At 33.9% G+C, this 19691-nt stretch overlaps 1 protein-coding gene and 1 non-coding gene across 2 annotated transcripts; one reads left to right on the forward strand and one right to left on the reverse strand.

Moving 5' to 3' along the window:
• Positions 1–2972: 2972 nt before the first annotated feature.
• Positions 2973–12731, forward strand: LOC101889718 (suppressor of hairless protein). The gene is made up of 5 exons (XM_005189433.4): positions 2973–3082; positions 4996–5937; positions 9339–10219; positions 10363–10570; positions 11131–12731. The coding sequence occupies exons 2-5, from the start codon at positions 5257–5259 to the stop codon at positions 11464–11466; spliced, it is 2106 nt and encodes a 701-aa protein (XP_005189490.2). The 5' UTR covers positions 2973–3082; positions 4996–5256; the 3' UTR covers positions 11467–12731.
• A 1280-nt stretch (positions 12732–14011) lies between these two features.
• TRNAM-CAU (transfer RNA methionine (anticodon CAU)) lies at positions 14012–14084 on the reverse strand. Its single transcript has one exon. It is a non-coding gene; the product is annotated as a tRNA-Met (tRNA).
• Between the last annotated feature and the right edge of the window lie 5607 nt (positions 14085–19691).

Raw genomic sequence — 19691 nt, forward strand, 5'->3', positions numbered from 1 at the left:
ACGACAATTAAATTTCTAGCATTATTTATAAACATATCGAAACAAGTAAAAAAGCTGTAATAATAATATCCTCCATCATTTGGAACAAATTTAGCAATTTTCCAAAAAATAAAATCCGATAAAAATTCTTTTACAATAATAAAAATACCGAATATAGCCCTTATATTAGTGTCTATACGGCGACGTGGAACTGCATAGGCAACTTTTGTCATAAACCATTACAATATTCAAATGCGAAACATGAAAAAAAATTCGGTGAATAATGTAGCTAAAATCATCAAAATACCGAATATTGGGATGTACTAATATATGGGGGCAACTTTCTGTCATAGACTGTAGTATCCATTACGAACTTCAAATACCCAATTTGAAACAATTCCGGTGAATAATGTCGCTAAAATCTTTAAAATACCCAATATCGGGAGGTACCGTTATATGAAGGCTATACGAAGACGTGGACCTGCACAGAAAATTTTCTGTCTCAGGCTGTAGTATCCATTTTGAACTTCAAATACCAAATTTGAAACGAATTCGATGAATAATGTCGCTAAAATCATCAAAATATCGAATATCGCTAGGTACCGTTATATGGGGGCTATGGCAAAACGTGGACCCATGGCCCATTTTCAAGCCCAAAAGTCCTGGACACATAATATACACTTGAGTGAAATTTTATCAATCTACTTCATTTCGTTCGTAAGCTAGGGGGGATTCCACAGATGGACGGACATCACTAAATCGACATAGAATTTAATATGTATATTTCGAGATGTTACAAACGAAATGACAAACTTAATATACCCTCCATACTATGGTGGAGGGTATTAAAAAATAAAAGCAAGTTAAAAAGTAATACCCACAAACCCTTAGCCTATGTCAGCTTATTTACATATATTTTGACTTGCGTTATGATAATTCAAACTGTTGACACTTTATGGGGGAGGTACCGAAGTAGTTGTCCAATTTTTTCAATTTCGTATCTAGCATATATCCCACACTCAACCCCCGATCTTACGTTAATAAAATTTTTGGGAATTGTGAAATTTTAAGAGATTCGGATGCTTTATGACAGTTACAATTATTCAAAATGTTGACCATTTGTGGGTGAGGTAGTTGATGGAGTTGATCGATATTTTTTATTTTCCCATCTGACGTAGTACTGTTAAAAATGTTTTTGTGGGGGAGGTATCAGAAGGAGTGGACTGATATTACCCATCACCGAACTGGAGATAATAATATTACGATATGCCGGCTTTGGACCAAATCGAATACTTCCTCTAGAGTTATCGTGCACATTGGCCACATAGACAGACGGACACCGTTTTGTAACACCCCAAAATATTCCTAGGTTGTTTAACATTAATAACTCCATAGATTTTCGCTATCTAAGAAGTGTCTGATCCAATTCCCAAACAAATCATCTGAAATTTGGTAGTTCTTGTTCTCACTACTCGCGAAAATATTGAATTATATTGGAAAATTACAACTCTCACTACAACTAATTGGCAAGTATAAGATGTCAAAATTCATATCCCCCATATCTTGATTGTAAATAAAATATTTTTAATTATAAAATGTCCTGGATCTGAATGAGCAACCACTTTGCCATTTTGAAATGTTTTTAATTTGCCACTTTAGGGTTAATAACTGATAACTAAAAGTTGTTGATAAAGTGACATTTAACTAAGCAGCGAAACGCGATCAGTCAACTTGTAAACAACAGCGAAATCAAAATAAAAATTTATAATTGCGGCTAAATATCACCCAGAAAATGAATTAAAATGGAGTTACAACTAAACGACGACTGCCTACTACACATATTCGAATTACTTGATTTCGAGGATCAAATAAATCTGGTGGAAGTTTCTGAACACTTTAGATATCTTATCGTTTGCTGCCTGTGGTCGAAGAAATACCGGACTATTGATACTCAAATGAAATGTCTACAGCCACTGTCGATTGACCACTACAAGAAATTCTTCCATTACAATGCTGAAAACATAACAAAACTGGTGATCGAGGATACGAAGCCAAAACATTTTGCATTCACAAGTTATTTGAATCGCTTCAGTAATCGTCCGGAATTTTCTTTTTATTTCTCTTTAAAGATGGAAAACTTAAGAGAACTTCATTGCAATGACGCAAGACTACATAATGGTTATATACAAATACTGGCCCGGAATTGTCCCTTGTTGGCCGTACTCTACAGCAACAGTACCCATGTGACAGACACCTTTGTTATGGAACAATTTAAAATGCTACGTGAACTGAAATTGGGTAATAGAATCATAGCATTAGAGGAGAATTGCAGCAATGGAACCAATGAAACTCTTTGTGTTTGCTAAAGACACGGTTCGGACACGTAATTGCTATACCAACAATGGTATTAAGAGTACCTCCTTCAGATGGTAGTAGTAAACGTAGGTATTAGTTCATGTGGTCAGCTGTCAACATTCCCACAAAGAAACCCTACTTGTAGTACGTGGATGTTACTTATGTGTCACGAACAGAGTCGCAGTCATTTTAAATGTTTCATAAATTGTGATATTAGTTTATAGAATAAGTTAATTGTTGCATTTGAATAAAGTTGTTAATTGATACGTCCCTGTTTTTTGTCTTTTTTATTAGCCGTTTGAAAGTCAAATTTCTTCCAAGACACTTTAAGGCAACCATCAGCTAGAATGAGTTGTTGAATAAAAATCTATTAGTTACCATTTAATATTTAATACATTTGACATGATATGGTGGTGGTTAAATGTATGTGTTTGTAAGCTATGTGAAATAGTTTGCAATTTTCCAATCGTCTAAGTGAAAGTGTTTTTAAAATATTTAAATAAAGACAGTATCAATTTTATAACCGACATACGGTGGTGGTTGGCTCGGACAACGGAAAAATTTTCAGTAATAGTGAAAATAAATTGATTTTCTAAAAGACAGGTAGAAACAAACGAAATGAAGAAATAAAAAAGAAAGAAAACAAATGCCATGGAGAATTGAATCCTTCTGTTCTAAATCCGTGCTGCGAACTAAGCTAGAAAGATTATTAAACAATTTTTAGGGAGTGAAAATAACACTTTAAAATGTAATTAGAATGTGAAACATTTAAAGACAAAATCTCTGTTTAAACAATGGCATATATATTGCATAAATATGATGATCTAAAAAAACTTCATTCCAATAGAGAGAATTCTTTTGGTTTCATCTCCTTTAGATTTTACGCTAGACAAAAATAGCTACTGTGTGATTGAGACGTTAATGAGGTGGAATCCTTTATGTGGATTATACCAAACCATATACTCATTAAGAATGCTAAGTGTAAAATTGCAGCCTATGAATAGGCTTGCAGCTCTAAGAAGCCACGAGATTTAGTTCTGCTGATGCATGAAATAAAGCCTGCTGCAATTTTTACCTTTATATCATCTCAAGAAAAGTATTAGGGTAAATACATTTTGAACCAATTCCCATACTCCCATCAAGGATAGCTGAGCACAACAGCTGCTCAGACAAACATGAGTAGAAAGAATTCAAATTTACAGGATTTACAAAAACATATGTGGATTCCTTATTTGTAGCCCCATTGAATAGGCCTTAATGCGTCTGCAGCTATAAGGCTGAGGGTACGCAAATAAATCTGAACTTCTCTCAATATTCCTAATGAGTATAGGTATATGTCGTTTTGACATTTTAAGATCGATTGTTATAACAGATTGGGCTGACCTGAAAATCCTTAAGTTGTGCAAAGGGAAGATTGGAACGGCTTTTTTGGGAGGCTTTTGAGGAGGTCTCTGTGCCAACATTTGGTTTAATTCATAGTGCCAAATTACACCTCTAAATACCGAAGAATTAATTGATAATGTTGAAAAACTTACCCTGAATTCTTCAGATTTTTCGCAATATCCAGTTGAAGGTGACCATTTAACCATCATTTATGAAAATATGCCAATAATTTACAATTTTGTTCAGATTCTTTTCGCTAGTTATCACATTTGTATTTTAACTTCACAAAATACTCTCAATTCCATTAAAACACACACAACAATATATAAAAAAGCACAAAATTGCAACACTTTTCACAATTCTATTCAACTGCCAATATGAATAACACCAACGCGAACTTTCTTGCCCGAAAAGCTTAAAATGGCGGGAAGTGTGACTACAGCACTCAACTTGCAATGCCAAAAAAAACAATAGGCAACACACGCACATAAACTGATCTTTCTTAGTAATATGTACACGAAATTGATAAAATATTCTCTGCTCGATGGCTTTAAACTGACATTTCATTGATTATGAATAAATTAAACCATAAATTTAAGCCAAAATTACTTTAATTCACTGCCACAAACGCAAAAATTAAACCCGACGAGAAAGAAACACGGAAACAGACTAACGAACACGAAACAAAACTGAAGTGTTGCCAGCATCGATTTTTTTCGCAAGACACTGTTCTCCCTTTCGTATGGGAAATCACTGTGAATTGATAACATGAAATGATAACACGGCGATAACACTACTTGATAAATTATTCGATTACTTTCATTATCGAAAGCAAAACAAATCGACTTTTTTGTTATTGAAGTTTTTTTTCTGTCATCGGATTCGTAAAATAATAAAGAGCAATAAAAGAGGTGGTTTTTTGTTAAATAAGTTCAGTCGTGTTTTAAATTTTCACAGAATATAAAGCTTGCAATCATTGAGAAGCTCTTTTGCCAACATCTATTGGAAATGTTTCACAGGATATTTGTGGAAAATTAAATGCATTTTCATATCGCATTTCGAACTGACGATGTAAACTACCGCCGTGCGAGAGCGTGAGAATTGACATCTGTTGTGTATGACATTTGGTTTGATTGAGTGTATGTGGGTTTGTGTATGTTCATCTGTTTGTCTGTCGGAAAAAAGTCTTGTTTTCATTGAGACTCTCAGTTAATTCGCGGCGAGCAATGTTGTTATTTTTGTACACCTTATTATTTACTTTGTTTTTGCGCGAAAAAGGACACAAAACAAAATAGAAACTTGCCAAGAAGAATTGAATTAAACCTAAAATACTAAAGTGCCAATAAATATAACACGTATGCCAACCAAATAACAAATTCTGTGAGGAACAACAAAGAAAAGATCAAAAGACTGACTGCCCTGGCTGCAATATGTTTCACATCCCAAGCAGAAGCTCCACGTACCAAAGCGAACAGGAGAGTCATCTGTGAAAAAACAACCAGCTGTAAATATTAGGTACTGTAGAAAATGTGTGACTAAATGCAGTGTTTCAAGCAGCAGCAAACCTACACAGCAGATCCTCGGGATTCATCTTCTCCTACTCCAGCACTGACACAAAACTTTCTGCTTTTTGAGAACTCGAATAATTGTGGCAGCATTTATCAGCACAACTCACCGCTGCACCAACATTCCCCGGTCAACAACAAAAACAACAACTGTGATAATTATACATCCGTAATATCGCCCACTAACAATAACAACGGCAACAATTCATCCTCGTCACCTTTGTCATCATCCCCGTACGGCTCCCAACTGCTACAAATGCCACATTTCGGTTTGGGTGGTGGTCCCGGCATGGCTAACAACGCATATGCACAGACACCACCTAGTCCGCCTTTGCATCATGCCGGCGGAGGCGGTGGAAATGGTGGCTTAATGCCACCAAGTCCACCACATCATCCTGGCCACAATCCCCATCAACAGCAACAACAACAGCAGCAACATCATCCCCATCTGGCCATGATTCCACGAAGTATGGGTAATCCGGGAGGTGGTGGTGGAGGATCAATCATGTCGACAGGACTAAATACATCGGTAAATTCAATATCATCTGCCACATCTTTCCGATCGCACATAGAAGAAAAGAAACTAACCCGCGAAGCAATGGAACGCTATATGAGGGAGCGTAATGATATGGTCATTGTAATATTGCACGCCAAGGTGAGTAAAAGTGTTTGTTGATCATGTAAATAATTAGAAAGATCTATGTGGAAAATGCGGTACATGGACATATCGGCCTAAATTTAGTGCAGTCACGTTCAGGGCCGGGAGTAGAATTCTTCAGGACCTTTCCTCAAATAGAAAAAAAATTCAAGGAGGAATGCAAAGATTGTTTAAAGGATGTGTGATCTTTTTTTTCGTTTATAAGGCAGGGATAAGGGAAATTTTCTTTCAGGTACATTTAAGCTATTGTAAATTATTTTTAAAATTCTTAAGCAAATGTCGAAATTTGAAAGCAAAATTGGATTTAATAGGAATACTCAATAATCAAAGGACTCAAAGAAGTTTTCCAAACTTCTAGGAGCTTATAATAGAAGCATCCTTGGTACAATTACTGCTAGGAGAAAAAAAATAAGAAGCAAATTACAAAAGCAGATAAGGTATCCACGCAATGTAGAACTCATCAAAACTATTTAAACGATCAAGTAACAGGTGATGCAAACAAAAAATAGATACATCCTTTTATACAAAATTACATATACTTTTGAATTTTTATTCTAATAGTTCCTATATGAGCTTATTAGTAAATAATATTTTTCTGATCAGCACAACAAAACCTATATATTTAAGACGGAGACAATACATTTAGCCAGCAACCAAAATTCTGACGTTCCATGTTAGAATATATTGATGTAGCTTCTTTTAGTAATTCCTATTTTCTAAAAATATAATTAGACTTTTAAGGTTTTCGCCGTTTTTTCTTAACTGTTATGTATATATATTTTATTAATAATTTATATCATAACATGTATTCAGTGACCAGATCTATTTGTAACACGGCACATTGGACTTCATGGTAGGTGATATATTTTAAAACGGATTTAAATGGATACACTTCACCACGTTAATAATTAAAGATAAGATTCCCCTACATTTGTGTCTTTTAAGAACCTAAAATACCAAATTGTTGCCCAGTTATTTTAAACATTTTACTAGGACATTCAAAGTACCCATATTTGGGTGATAACGTTCTATGGGGCCCTTCTAAATCCTGGTTATAAAGAATTCAGAATATTAATTTAGCAATACCTGTAGGAAAATGTAATCAGGATTAGGACAGTTAGAAAGCATGAAATGCTTTTCAATAATGACTTTATTGGCAAAAAATTAATTTTGCTGGGAGGGTATATATCATTTGATACGGACCAAATCCGTTTCAGGACATTTGGAGTCGATCTAGCCATGCCGTCCGTCTGTCTGGCTGGCTGGCTGGCTGGCTTGTGCTTGACGAAAACTCTCGAAGGGAGTATCCGATTTGATCCAAACTTGGTACATCGTATTATTAATGTCAAACTTAGATCGAGTTGGGAAATGGGTAATATCGATCCACTCATTCTGGTACCTCGCCCACAAAATGTCAACTTTTTTAAAGAAAATAATTTACTCTACAGAAAGAGAAAGGATAATTCGATTTGGCTTCAACATTGCAAAACCTAATATTTGCATCAGTGCCTCGTCAGGAGAGAAAATGGACACAAATGTTCAATTTTGAATTTGATCTGTTGTGAAGAATATATATATCTGCTAACCACTTCTGGTACCTCAACCACAAAGAGTCACAATTTTCAATACTTTTATCTGTCATAAATTGCGAATCAAGTCGTCATAAATTTTCTTAACCAGAAATCTGATTTGAATATGTAATTTATCGAAAATTATGATTTCGCATAAAATTGGATATAATAGTCAGATTTCCTCCAAATTTTGCACATACCAATATTTTTATCTGTATTAAATGAAATATTTCGGTCCACTATATCTGTTACCTATACATGTTTCCACATTTGCACATATCTCATATTAAGTATAGGAAGTAGTCGGTATAGTCCAAACCCGGCACTTTGTAATATTTACATCTGTGTCAACAGTTTGAATATTCATAACCCTGTCGACAAAACCGACTGATACTTTTTACTTGTTTTTTTACAGAAAAAGTAACAAAATTGCGGAAAACAAATAGGCTTGTATAAATGCAAGAGGCAAGTTCAAAAGAGAAGGATACAAATTGTCGCATATAAACTCGCCTAATCTAAAGCTAATCTAAAGCTGGACTATGCCTCAATTTTGCCCAACATATTTTTCAACTTCACTTCTACTCCACAAAACAAAGCTCTAACTATGTATTTGAAAATAGGAATAATTTGTTGTTTGGTTTTTTTTACGGTGAAGCTGTTCTTCGCCTGTTTATTTTCCTTCATTGATATATAAAAAAAGTTCAATACGTCTGCTTTAGCTTTAAATTCTTTTAAATTGCCATTCTTCATATTTTCTGTAAAGTTATCACATATTGTCTCTTGTGTACAAATTAAAAAACAAAAGGAGTTGCCAGGAACCAGTCTGTATGAGCCATTTATACCATTTACCATCTATATACTTCTCATTTCTACAAGCAGGAACTCACCACAAGTAAACATGGCAAATGTGATTTTTAACTTAAAGAAGTGAAACCCTATCCGTTGTTATTTGTTAAATATTTTCAAGCCCTACAAATTTCCACTTGACCCATACCACATTGACCGCACCACGGCATGGCAAAACATTTTCATCATAGCACTTTGATGAAAAATCTCACGAAATAATAGGCCCCCAAAAAATGTGTGTGTCCAACAAATAGTCCAAAAAAAAAAACAAGCACCTGATTAAAACCCTTTTAAGCATGCGCTCTGTAAACCACTGCTATGGATAAGCAAGCTTTTTTTGTCATAATTTTTTTCCGAACCAAAGTGGTTGACAACATCTCATTTAGTGCTCGTTGTTCTGACCACAAAAATATTTTTTTCGTTCTTCAATCATTTCTATGCCTTCGGAATCTCTGTTCCAAGCAACAGCGACGGCGACAACAACAAAATAATTGCATACAACAAAGCACGGCCAACAAAAAATGCCATTAGAGTTATGATTAGGAATTTAATTGTATTACAACTTTAATTAAACTAAGGCGCACTTGACTTGCAGCTGATTCTGATAATTTGTTCGCTGAATGCGTTCAGTGAGGTGTGAAGGATGTGAGAAGCCAACGTCAACGGACAGATGTTACAGAGCAGTGCTTGCTGCGTTAATCGTGTTTGGCTCACCTTTTGGCCACAATAAAGAACTTTTTTCCTCACTTTGGTGGTTTTGCATAATTAAGGGGGATTTGAATGCATTGGCATTCATTTGTCGGTTGGCGGAATAAAAAGAGATCAGGGCAGGGCACAAGCAACCATCCACCAAGAATTTCCCATGACAATTTTTGCATATTTTGATTGAAATGCCAAACTATTTTCAATGTGGTCAAGTTATTATTTGCATTCATAAGGCATTTGATTTGCTTACCTTTTGTTTCGTTTATTATCTTGCAGGTTGCCCAGAAATCTTATGGTAATGAGAAACGTTTCTTCTGCCCGCCACCATGCATTTACCTGTTTGGCAGTGGTTGGCGCAGACGTTACGAAGAAATGCTGCAGAAGGGTGAGGGTGAACAGGGGGCTCAACTGTGTGCATTTATTGGCATTGGAAGTGCGGACCAGGATATGCAACAACTGGACTTGAATGGCAAACAATACTGTGCCGCGAAGACCTTATTTATTTCCGATTCGGATAAACGCAAACATTTCATGCTGTCCGTGAAGATGTTCTATGGCAACGGTCATGACATTGGGGTCTTCAATTCGAAACGGATCAAAGTGATCTCGAAGCCTTCCAAAAAGAAACAATCCCTAAAAAACGCCGACCTTTGTATAGCCAGCGGTACCAATGTGGCGCTATTTAATCGGCTGAGATCACAAACGGTATCTACGCGTTACCTTCACGTGGAAAATGGCCATTTCCATGCATCGTCTACACAATGGGGTGCATTTACAATACATCTGTTGGATGACAATGAATCGGAGTCTGAAGAATTTCAAGTTCGTGATGGCTATATACATTATGGTGCCACGGTAAAACTGGTGTGTTCGGTAACGGGGATGGCGTTACCACGTTTAATTATCCGTAAAGTGGACAAACAAATGGCCTTGTTGGAGGCCGATGATCCAGTCTCACAGCTGCATAAATGTGCTTTCTACATGAAGGATACGGATCGCATGTATTTGTGTTTATCACAAGAGAAGATAATACAGTTTCAGGCGACACCCTGTCCCAAGGAACCGAATAAAGAGATGATAAATGACGGTGCCTGCTGGACAATTATATCAACGGATAAAGCCGAATATCAATTCTATGAAGGAATGGGACCTGTCTCGTAAGTTTTAAAAATACTTTACAAACAACTTCTTCTTTCTGAAAATGTTTACAGACTATTCAAATTTTTAGTCTTAAAATAAATATTTTGATTATGAATAGTTAATTAATTTTTGTTTTTTTTTTCTTTGCATTTCATTTCAGTTCTCCCGTCACACCTGTCCCTATAGTAAATTCCCTGAATCTCAATGGCGGTGGTGATGTTGCTATGCTAGAATTAAGTGGTGACAATTTTACCCCGCATTTACAAGTTTGGTTTGGCGATGTTGAAGCTGAAACGATGTATCGTTGCACAGAAACGCTTCTATGTGTGGTGCCCGAAATATCTCAATTTCGCGGTGAATGGTTGTGGGTAAGTAAATAATAAATCAATTCTTTATAAAATATTTTTTTAGATATTTTTAATTGTGAGAGGAGCCGTTATTGTACGAATTTAAAGGTTTCGAAACCAATAATCTACTTTATTGTTATAATTTTAATTATGTTAATTAATTTTCTAAAACGTCTTCGACCTTTTTGATTGTTTGCAAAAGTGAAAAGTTTTTAAAAGTGTTTACTACGTTAACCGATAGTCCCTTTATGATATCGAAAAAATGCAAAATAGTAGATTCTTGTAGATTCTGCAACAGCCTAATAGATTGACAATTTCGATTCGATATATTAACAATAATTCCTTGTCGCCGTCTGAAACAAAACTAATAAGAATAGGAGGGATTTTCCCATGAAATGGCTCAAGGTTGAGTCTTAATACAAAACAAACATATTTAGTTCATTTTTTAATCGGAACAATCTTAAAAGTTTCCATTTAGATACGAGAGTATTGCCATGGCCAGTATACACTCCTCGATCATTTCATTTCATTTTTTCAACTAGTTTTATAATGCGCATTTTTCGTTTTGTGTCTTCCTTTAGGTTCGACATCCTACTCAAGTGCCTATATCTTTAGTACGCAATGATGGTATCATCTATGCAACAGGTCTAACGTTTACATACACCCCCGAGCCAGGACCTCGTCCCCACTGTACACAAGCTGATGATGTTATGCGTACGTCGCGACTCAATAACAATAACATAACAACAATGAGTAATAACAACAGCAGCAGTAATCTCGCCTCGGCCCATTCGCCCGGTGAGTCTGGCCTAAATGCCAACAACAACCATATGCAGCAGCAGCAGCAACAACAGCAGCAGACATTGCCATCAATGTCGGAAGTGCAATGGAATACTCATGGCGGCGGTTTGTCCTGAGTGCTGGCCAGTGTTTTTGGTTGGCATTACAAAATAATTTTGTAACCCATGAGAACAGTTCATTTGCATGAATATTTATTTGAAATTATCATTGTGTTTTTAAATTTCAACCTCCCATCTTCCCATGCCACTCAACAACCAAACGTTTTAAAATGTCCCATACCACACACAAACATTCTTGTCATTTCCAGATTTAATAATTTCTTTAATATTATTAAGATAAAAACAAAGATTTTTTTATATTTTATCCAAAATTTTAGTATTATTTATAGTTTTTTATTATTATAAAAATTTATATTAACACGAGTATTGTATATAATATTGAGAGTTCTTTTTTCAAATCATGTAGCTTCATTTAATGCATACATTTATTTTATGTAGTAATACTGTAAGGAAACATGTATTTATATACATAATATAAGAAGGAAAACCGCATTTTATATATACATACACCCAAAAAGAAAAACATAAATTGCATATACATTCTAGATATATATAAAAGTTAACTTATAACTTGATGATAAGGTCTTTTATATGAATAACTTAAAAATTATATATAATGTTTTATGTGACACACATAAACCGTAGGCCTAATATACTTTTAATCTATAATCTAAAGATGTTTCACAGAACAAACAAGAAAAAGACAACAGAAAACCACATAGTTTTAATTTATTTATAAACATTTACAAAAAAGAAAACATGATGCTACAGCAAAAATAAAATATATATAAAGGGATCAAGTCGAAATGCGATACGGCCTCATCAATTAAATTTCACTTGCTCAACTCGAAAGAGGAAATGATTAAATTTTTATTAAGTTTTAAAGATAATTGTGTCCTTAATGTAAAATCTTCAAAATCTACACTTAATGCTACATTAAAATATATAACGATTAACCTTTAGGAGATGCTGCCAAATCTTGGGTATGAAAATCATGATGGTAAAATTCAGACGATAAAAGACCCTATTTGCATAACTTAGAACGTTTAAATTTTTCAAAAATAAAAAAATCTCAGCATTCCACTCAAATCAATCAATCAATCAATCGAAAACTTATTTAAATTGTAAAAATATTAACCATGGCTAATCATTGTTCGCATTACGAATAGGTCACTTGGAATGTACAACATTTTTAACATTGTAGCGCCGTGTAACTTGGAACAAACAGAAAAGAAAATCCACCCTATGAACAAACAACCCACAAAAATACAGTATATACAATTAAGAAATAAAAACAAATTCGTATTTTTTAAAAAAAGTAATCTGCATTTTTGCCTTTTCATTTTGTTTGAATTGTGGGAAAATCTTAGGTTGGGGCGCTGTGATGACACCAGGGTGGTGAATATGTTTATGGTAAGAAATTTCCCCTTCGTCTTTTCAAGGGATCTGATAAGAAAATAACTATGATTATGAAGAACTCTTGAACTTGCATGATTCCACGATTCGTCAAAAGAGCAGAAACCAAAAGAGGGAGAGAAAAATTCCCACCAAAGGAAAAAATGTTGCATGTCGAAATCTTTTGTTTTCTTTAAGACATCTTGGAACGAAAAATCAACCACCACTGCCACGGCAAGAAGACACCTCATGTTTGTGGTGGGAAAATAGTTGACGACAGTGTGGTTTTCAATGAGAAATTAGAATTTCTAATAAGCCAAGACATGTCAAGATCGTTGGTCATATGAAGCAACCCCCGTCTGCTTCTTATAGGAATGCCAAGCAACTCCTGAAGAAAAAGAATGTCTTAATGAGAAACACCAAGTAAATACGCTCTTCCTCTTACAAACATCCTGAAGAAAAAGAATGTCTTAATGAGAAACACCAAGTAAATACGCTCTTCCTCTTACAAACATGCTTGACTGCACCAAAAAGCCAAGAAACCAGTGAAAATATATTTTCTTAACAGCCAAGTTAATTATGCCTTGAAGTTCTTAAGACCAACTTCATTTTCACACGCTAAATTATAGATGTTGTAAAAACAGAAGAAAAAGAATTTTTAACCGCCACCAACATTGCGACAACAATGAAAAATCAAAACTGCGTGGGAATTTATTGCAAACAAGGAGGGTGGGTTGTAGGTTTTCTTCTTCGTCTTGGAATTGTCTTACGATTTTATTTCGTTTATTATGACCAAAAAAAGAGAGAGGGTGATCACCAACTATTTCTGCTTCTTTAATGGCTATTTTGTGTGTTTGTAACTTTTTTTGCGGCCACAAGTTAATAAATTTCATAAAAAATGTAAATGCTGTCCATGTATGTTTTTTCATGGGAAATGACTATCATTTGGAAAGGTTCCTTCCTACATTCAGTTGATTTGGGATTTTCTCATAATACAAATTTTTCATGATTTAAGAAGTAAAGATTGCATCTGAACTGCAAAATAAATTCAACTATCAATAAAAATCACTCACCGTGCTTTTCGTATCAAATTGAGGAAAATACGTAATCTGTATCCACACACATACTGTATGAATATAAATCTGGTGCAGATTTCAAGATATTTTGGAAAACTATGCAACGATTTTTCATCTAATCAAAAAGTTAATGCCCCGGGTGAGGCTCGAACTCACGACCTTAAGATTATGAGACTTACGCGCTGCCTACTGCGCCACCGAGGCTGTGTCTTATGCAAATTATTTCTGCAATGATCATTCATTGCGAAACAAATTTTAAACGTCCTTTTAAGAATCAATTCTAGGTAATTTTAACCTGCATACTGTCAAATGTTATCAGTACACTTACTTGCATATTTCCCATTATATAGCGGGGATGCAGATGAATAAAAAATGAACTTGTGACTCCTCTGTTTTAATTCGCGCTTAAATTTAAATGAACAAAGCTGAATTTGTATAAAACATCGATACTTTAAGGTCTTACCTGGAGCTAAAAAATAGTTATTTTAGGGTTCTTCAACATTTTTTCGGCAAAGATTTATACGTGGGGTTTCCAAATATCTAAAAAAACATCAGAGATATTATTTACTAATACTGGTATAATCCTCGATTCTTTGGTGGATTTAAAGAGAATTGTTACCAAATGGCCATAAAATTGAGAATTTTTTAGGAATACTTTTTGATGGATTTAAAGGAGAAGTGAAAATCCACCAAGGGTAGATTTTCAAGAATTTAACCAGTAAGAAAAGTCTAAACCAATATGGATATTTAGTAGATTCGCTTGTAGCAATTTAGCGTTCATATTGGCAATTGAAGTATTAATTTCGTATTAAGGCTTTAGAAAGTTTTAAATTTAAAACTAAGTCTGCAATCCACTTGCATTTGTAGACTTCGTGAACTTGTTGAACGGAATCGAACCATTTTTTTTAAACTTGAAATACGGTTTTTGGTTTGTATCAAAAGATTTGTTAAACCATGGTTCATTTACAGAAATAGCGGTTCGGTTCAAACCCGATTCGGTCGGATCTGTGCTGGAGTGAGCTCTCGAATCAAATATCATTGCTATGGAGTGCATGTTATGGTTTTTAGAATACTTAAATATAAAATCGGATGAAACAACTAAATTGGACAAATGTTGCTTCCTTGAGGTATTATTTACATCAAATTAGAGCGAAACATATATGGGAGATGTATACAAAACCGAACCGATGTCGACAAAACTTGGCAAAGTTATTGTCATGTACCGATAATCCTTTTATGGTGTTTAAAATACGGATTTGGAGGATTAAATATACATACACTATTCTAGATTATATTTGGTAGTCTCCGCCAAAATTCATGCTATTTGGGCCAATATTAGCCATTTGGCGAACAATATACTTGAAATCGATCGAATATGTGGCACATGTGTCCAAATATGAATTGATTTCGTCAAAAATTGTCAAGTGTATTTCTCGATTGTATTTGATACCTTTTACCGAAAATCATTGTTATGGATTCAATACTTCGGATTTAGGGGATGAAATCGGATTAAACATTTTAATGGAAGCTATATTTGAATCTGAATCAATTTTCATCAAATTAAACATACATATGCTAAATTATGTGCTAAAATCTATGAATTTACGCATTCAGTGCACAATAAATCTGAAATCGAGAAAATATATAAATGACAGCCATATCTAAATTGTCCTTGGGCCAAACAAATGATCTATGCAAAATTTCATCACAATCGAACAATAAATGCTACTTGTGTTTTGCTTACAAAAATAATCAAATGCACGGAAATGCATAAGTCGACTCAAAATATGATTCTATCAAGATCATCAAAAGGAACTATAAGTCCATATCATTTTCTTTTACATGTTAAAAACAAACGCACAAAGACATAGTACCCTGTACCACACTGTGGTGTCGGGCAATAAAAGGGGGCTGTGCCCAAATTTTTAAATACTTTAGGGGTTTTCTGTTCAACAGACCACAGCTTCAAAGAAATGTCTGTGATTTAAAGTATATTTTATTATTTATTTATTTTATTTGAAAATCTTCGAAAAATGTTGGCTTCCTATCTTCATTCGTTTTGACTCCAGCGTGATTACTACAGACGGACGGACAGGGCTAAATATTTTACGCTGATCAAGAATATATATACTTTTTGGGTCTAAAATAATTATTTCGATGAGTTACAAACTGAATGTCGAACTTAATATACCCTCCATACTATGTATATTAGTCATATTTCATATAACTTTTGCTGTAATTTCTTTTCCATTAGAATAGCGTTTGTGTCTTAAATCTTTTCAATACCTCTGTTCTTTGGCAAAAAATATGTGTTTGTGCCCTAAGTCTTTTAGCTTATAAAACCGCTAATTTCCAATTAAAAAATTATTTTCTATCTACTATAGATAGAAACAAAAACTCTACTCTAAGTTATTCGACTATTTCGAAATTCTCACAAACGTTTTGCAGTTCAGCACCGTCGTCCCCATTGTAAAAGCCAAAGTTATTTCCCATGAAAATCTAGATTTCAACAGCATCTATTGTGTGTGTGAGTGAGGTTGCTTTTCTATATTTTTTTGCCCTTTGCATTCGAAAGAAACACCAACACAACAAAACATGCATTGAAATTAATTTTCTTGAAGAAAAAAAATACCTCCGTTGATGGGTGTTTTTTTTCCTGACGTTCTCGACTGCCGTGTTTTCATTTTAGTAGAACTCATAAATTATCAAATTCTGCTGCAAAGGTGAGCTAACAAAAACAACAGCAACTGTTCATGACACGAAAAGGCAAAATTACAACTTATCGCAACAACAAAGATCCTATTCCATGTGAAAATCTTGAAAATTTACAACCCATTGTAGGAAAATGAATGCAATCCAAGTTTGTCTAGATGTTATTTTCAGAGTAGATAAGTCTTCCAATGAAAGCGTAAATGTAATTAAGGGTAATTAATACTTTTGTAGAAGACTAGTTGTATTAAAAAAAGGAAGAGACATTGCAAAATAATATTGATTAGATCAAAGCAAAACTTAATTACTAAATATATCTATAGAAAACATATAAATTAATAACAAAAATACAAATATTTTTCGGAGGACCGATCAGAATCTTATTTTACTATGCCTCCTTGAAATATTTTTGAAACATACTTTTGTTTAAGGCGCAAAACATAATTTTCGCTTTGGGCTGCATGTAGGACAAAAAACAGCAATTCACAATTTAAAGTCTCTGTAACACAAAAAGGCCTAAATGGTAGGAAGATATTAGCAAATTCTCTGGAGCTATAAATGACATTTATCTAGCATTGTGTAATTATAATTAAGACAAATTCCACATCTATATTTGAACAAATTTAATTATGTTTTCCCTGTGGAATAAATATGAAATCGAATGGTGCATACGTGCGTATGAGCTATTGGCTAGACGGAACCGATTCAAAAAAAATCTCTGTAGAATAAATTACAGGCGCAGGCGCATAATTTACATGAATCTGCAGTGTTTTTTTCATTTATGTGAAGTGAGGCAGAATATACAGAAGATATGAATATAAATAAATATAACATACTAGCTGGCCCGGTCCGCGTTGCCGGCCCGTAGTTTTTGTCTATTATGCATATTTGTCAAAGAATAATTATTCAAAGATATGAATGTTATAAATGTTCACGTGATTTAATTAAGTAAAAATAGTTTTATCCACCTCATAATTGAGGTCAGACTGATTTCAGAATACTCAATTATAATTACTATTTTACACCCATTACCGTAATATGGGAACTAATTTTATTTGTCATTTAAATTGTAAATTGGAGACCCCATAAAGTCCATATTTTTCATCATAGTATAAATCAAAGACGATTCAACAAATATTCGGTCCCGTGCTACTTTCTTATATTTGTAATTTGTTCATGTTTTCACAATTTATTTCATATAGATGTATATCCCAAATCTGCGTTCCCAACCAATATTCTCTTGGGGGTTACAAATTCAATAGAATACATTTTTTTCTTTTCTGACCACACATTAGATGTGAAAGTGGACTTGGGGATACTCCAATGTGTGGACTTTACATGAATAAATTTCTATGTGGCAATTATCTGTACGATGGTTCCTTACCCCAGGGTAGCATAAATACAATTGTTTAGTGGTCAAGACCTATATGGGCTCTACTCCGAAAATTTTATGCGAAGAGGTTCTCTACCCCCTTAGAAACAAAGATGCCAAATAAGGGCCAAAAATAGAAGAAAGTGGCGAAGACTCCAAAAATGGTTTAAATCATACGATGGTTATTTATGATCGATATCATGACCTGCAAAAGCGATTTAAGGTATCTTAAATGTTCAGGAAGAACTTTTGGAAGGATAGAAATACTTTTCTTACTAAAAGTCCCATTCGCTCTACTATTATATTTGGTATTTTACTGATTGTACTCCCAAAAATTTTTGCATTTTGAGCTCTCATTGGACGGATTATTGTCACATGAAAGAAGTAGGTCCACGCTTTGAAATAAGTCCCATTAGTCCTTTTCGGTCATTTTTGTTTGTTTAAATGTCTGCGCATCTTCCAGCTGAAGCACGATGTAGGCCCTGGAGTTGAAAGGTAGATGTCAGTTACCATCGTATTTCGCACTTATTTCATTTTTTTGGTGAAAAATTGTATAAGTGAAAAATTATTCTTTATTTTATTCACAAAAAATCCACTGAATTCAATATGATATTACAAATTGAAAAAAATGACAAAGAAAGAATAACAAATTGAAAAAATCTTCAACTTGTTCGCTGATTTTTGCAGCAACTGTTTAAATATCCTTACAAAGTTTGTCAATAGAATGTACTTTTATTTTAAAATTCAATTCCATTGGAATTTTTTTCGATATTTTCTCGATTTGAGAATTGTTGCAATGTGATCTCTTTTTCCGTGATCTTTTTAACAATTTTGAAAAAGTAATTATCTTTTAACTTTGTTGTGACCGCATTAAATTATTTCGGTATCATCTATTCCGTTTCGCCACCACATAATTCGGTACTACACTTCCATGTAACCCGACATCAATTTCAGTTCTCAAGAAATCAACTTAATTAAATCAATTGGTATTAATATTCGAATTCAAAAATAAAATATAAAAAACACTACAAATGTACATTAGAAAAAAGTAAATCAAAATGGAAAAAATCATGCAAAATAAAACATTACTATTGTACATTTCAAAAGTCAAAATGAAAATGTTAAAATATCACATTTTTACGCGATTTTTTTTTTTTGATATTATCCTTTTCGGATAAGAGACAATTCCGAATTTGTATGAATCATTAAAATCAGTTCAGCGGTTCTTAAGTTATAAGCGTAGTAACTAACACAACTTTCATTTATATATATAGATTTAAAAAGTGTCAAATTTTAAATTGATCTGGGAATTAAAAACCCTTTTGGAGTTTTGCTTTTCAAACCTAAAACCAAAATCTCCACTAAGAAATTGTTACACACCAAATTTGGTTGGGAAAGTGAATTTTATATAAGGGCTATTCCAAAATAAATACTGATATTTACTAGCTTCTGCCGATAAGTTTTCTAGCAACGAGAAACCAAAATACTAACTTTCAGCCAAATCGATTGAAAAATATGGCCAAGACTCTCACAATAACTAAAATCTTTATGTAACGGTTGTACCAAAAGGTGGAACAAAATGTATAGTTTTTTGTAAATAGCGCTTCTACATGGTAAGATTTGTCGAAATAAAGTGGGAAACATGGCCAAAAAGTAAAAGATACTTGAAATCAGAGTTATCCTTACATGGAGGCTGTACCAATATGCGTAGTGTACCTCCTACAGAATGA

Source organism: Musca domestica, unplaced genomic scaffold, assembly GCF_030504385.1.
Source record: "Musca domestica strain aabys unplaced genomic scaffold, Musca_domestica.polishedcontigs.V.1.1 32, whole genome shotgun sequence".
NCBI classification, from domain to species: Eukaryota; Metazoa; Arthropoda; class Insecta; order Diptera; family Muscidae; genus Musca; species Musca domestica.

Excerpts from the sequence above, each read along its gene's own strand:
- LOC101889718 (XM_005189433.4), top strand. The coding sequence starts at position 5,257 with ATGCAGTGTTTCAAGCAGCAGCAAACCTACACAGCAGATCCTCGGGAT. Across the intron at positions 10,220-10,362 it reads GAAGGAATGGGACCTGTCTC|TTCTCCCGTCACACCTGTCC; the intron begins GTAAGTTTTAAA and ends ATTTCATTTCAG. Across the intron at positions 10,571-11,130 it reads TTCGCGGTGAATGGTTGTGG|GTTCGACATCCTACTCAAGT; the intron begins GTAAGTAAATAA and ends GTCTTCCTTTAG.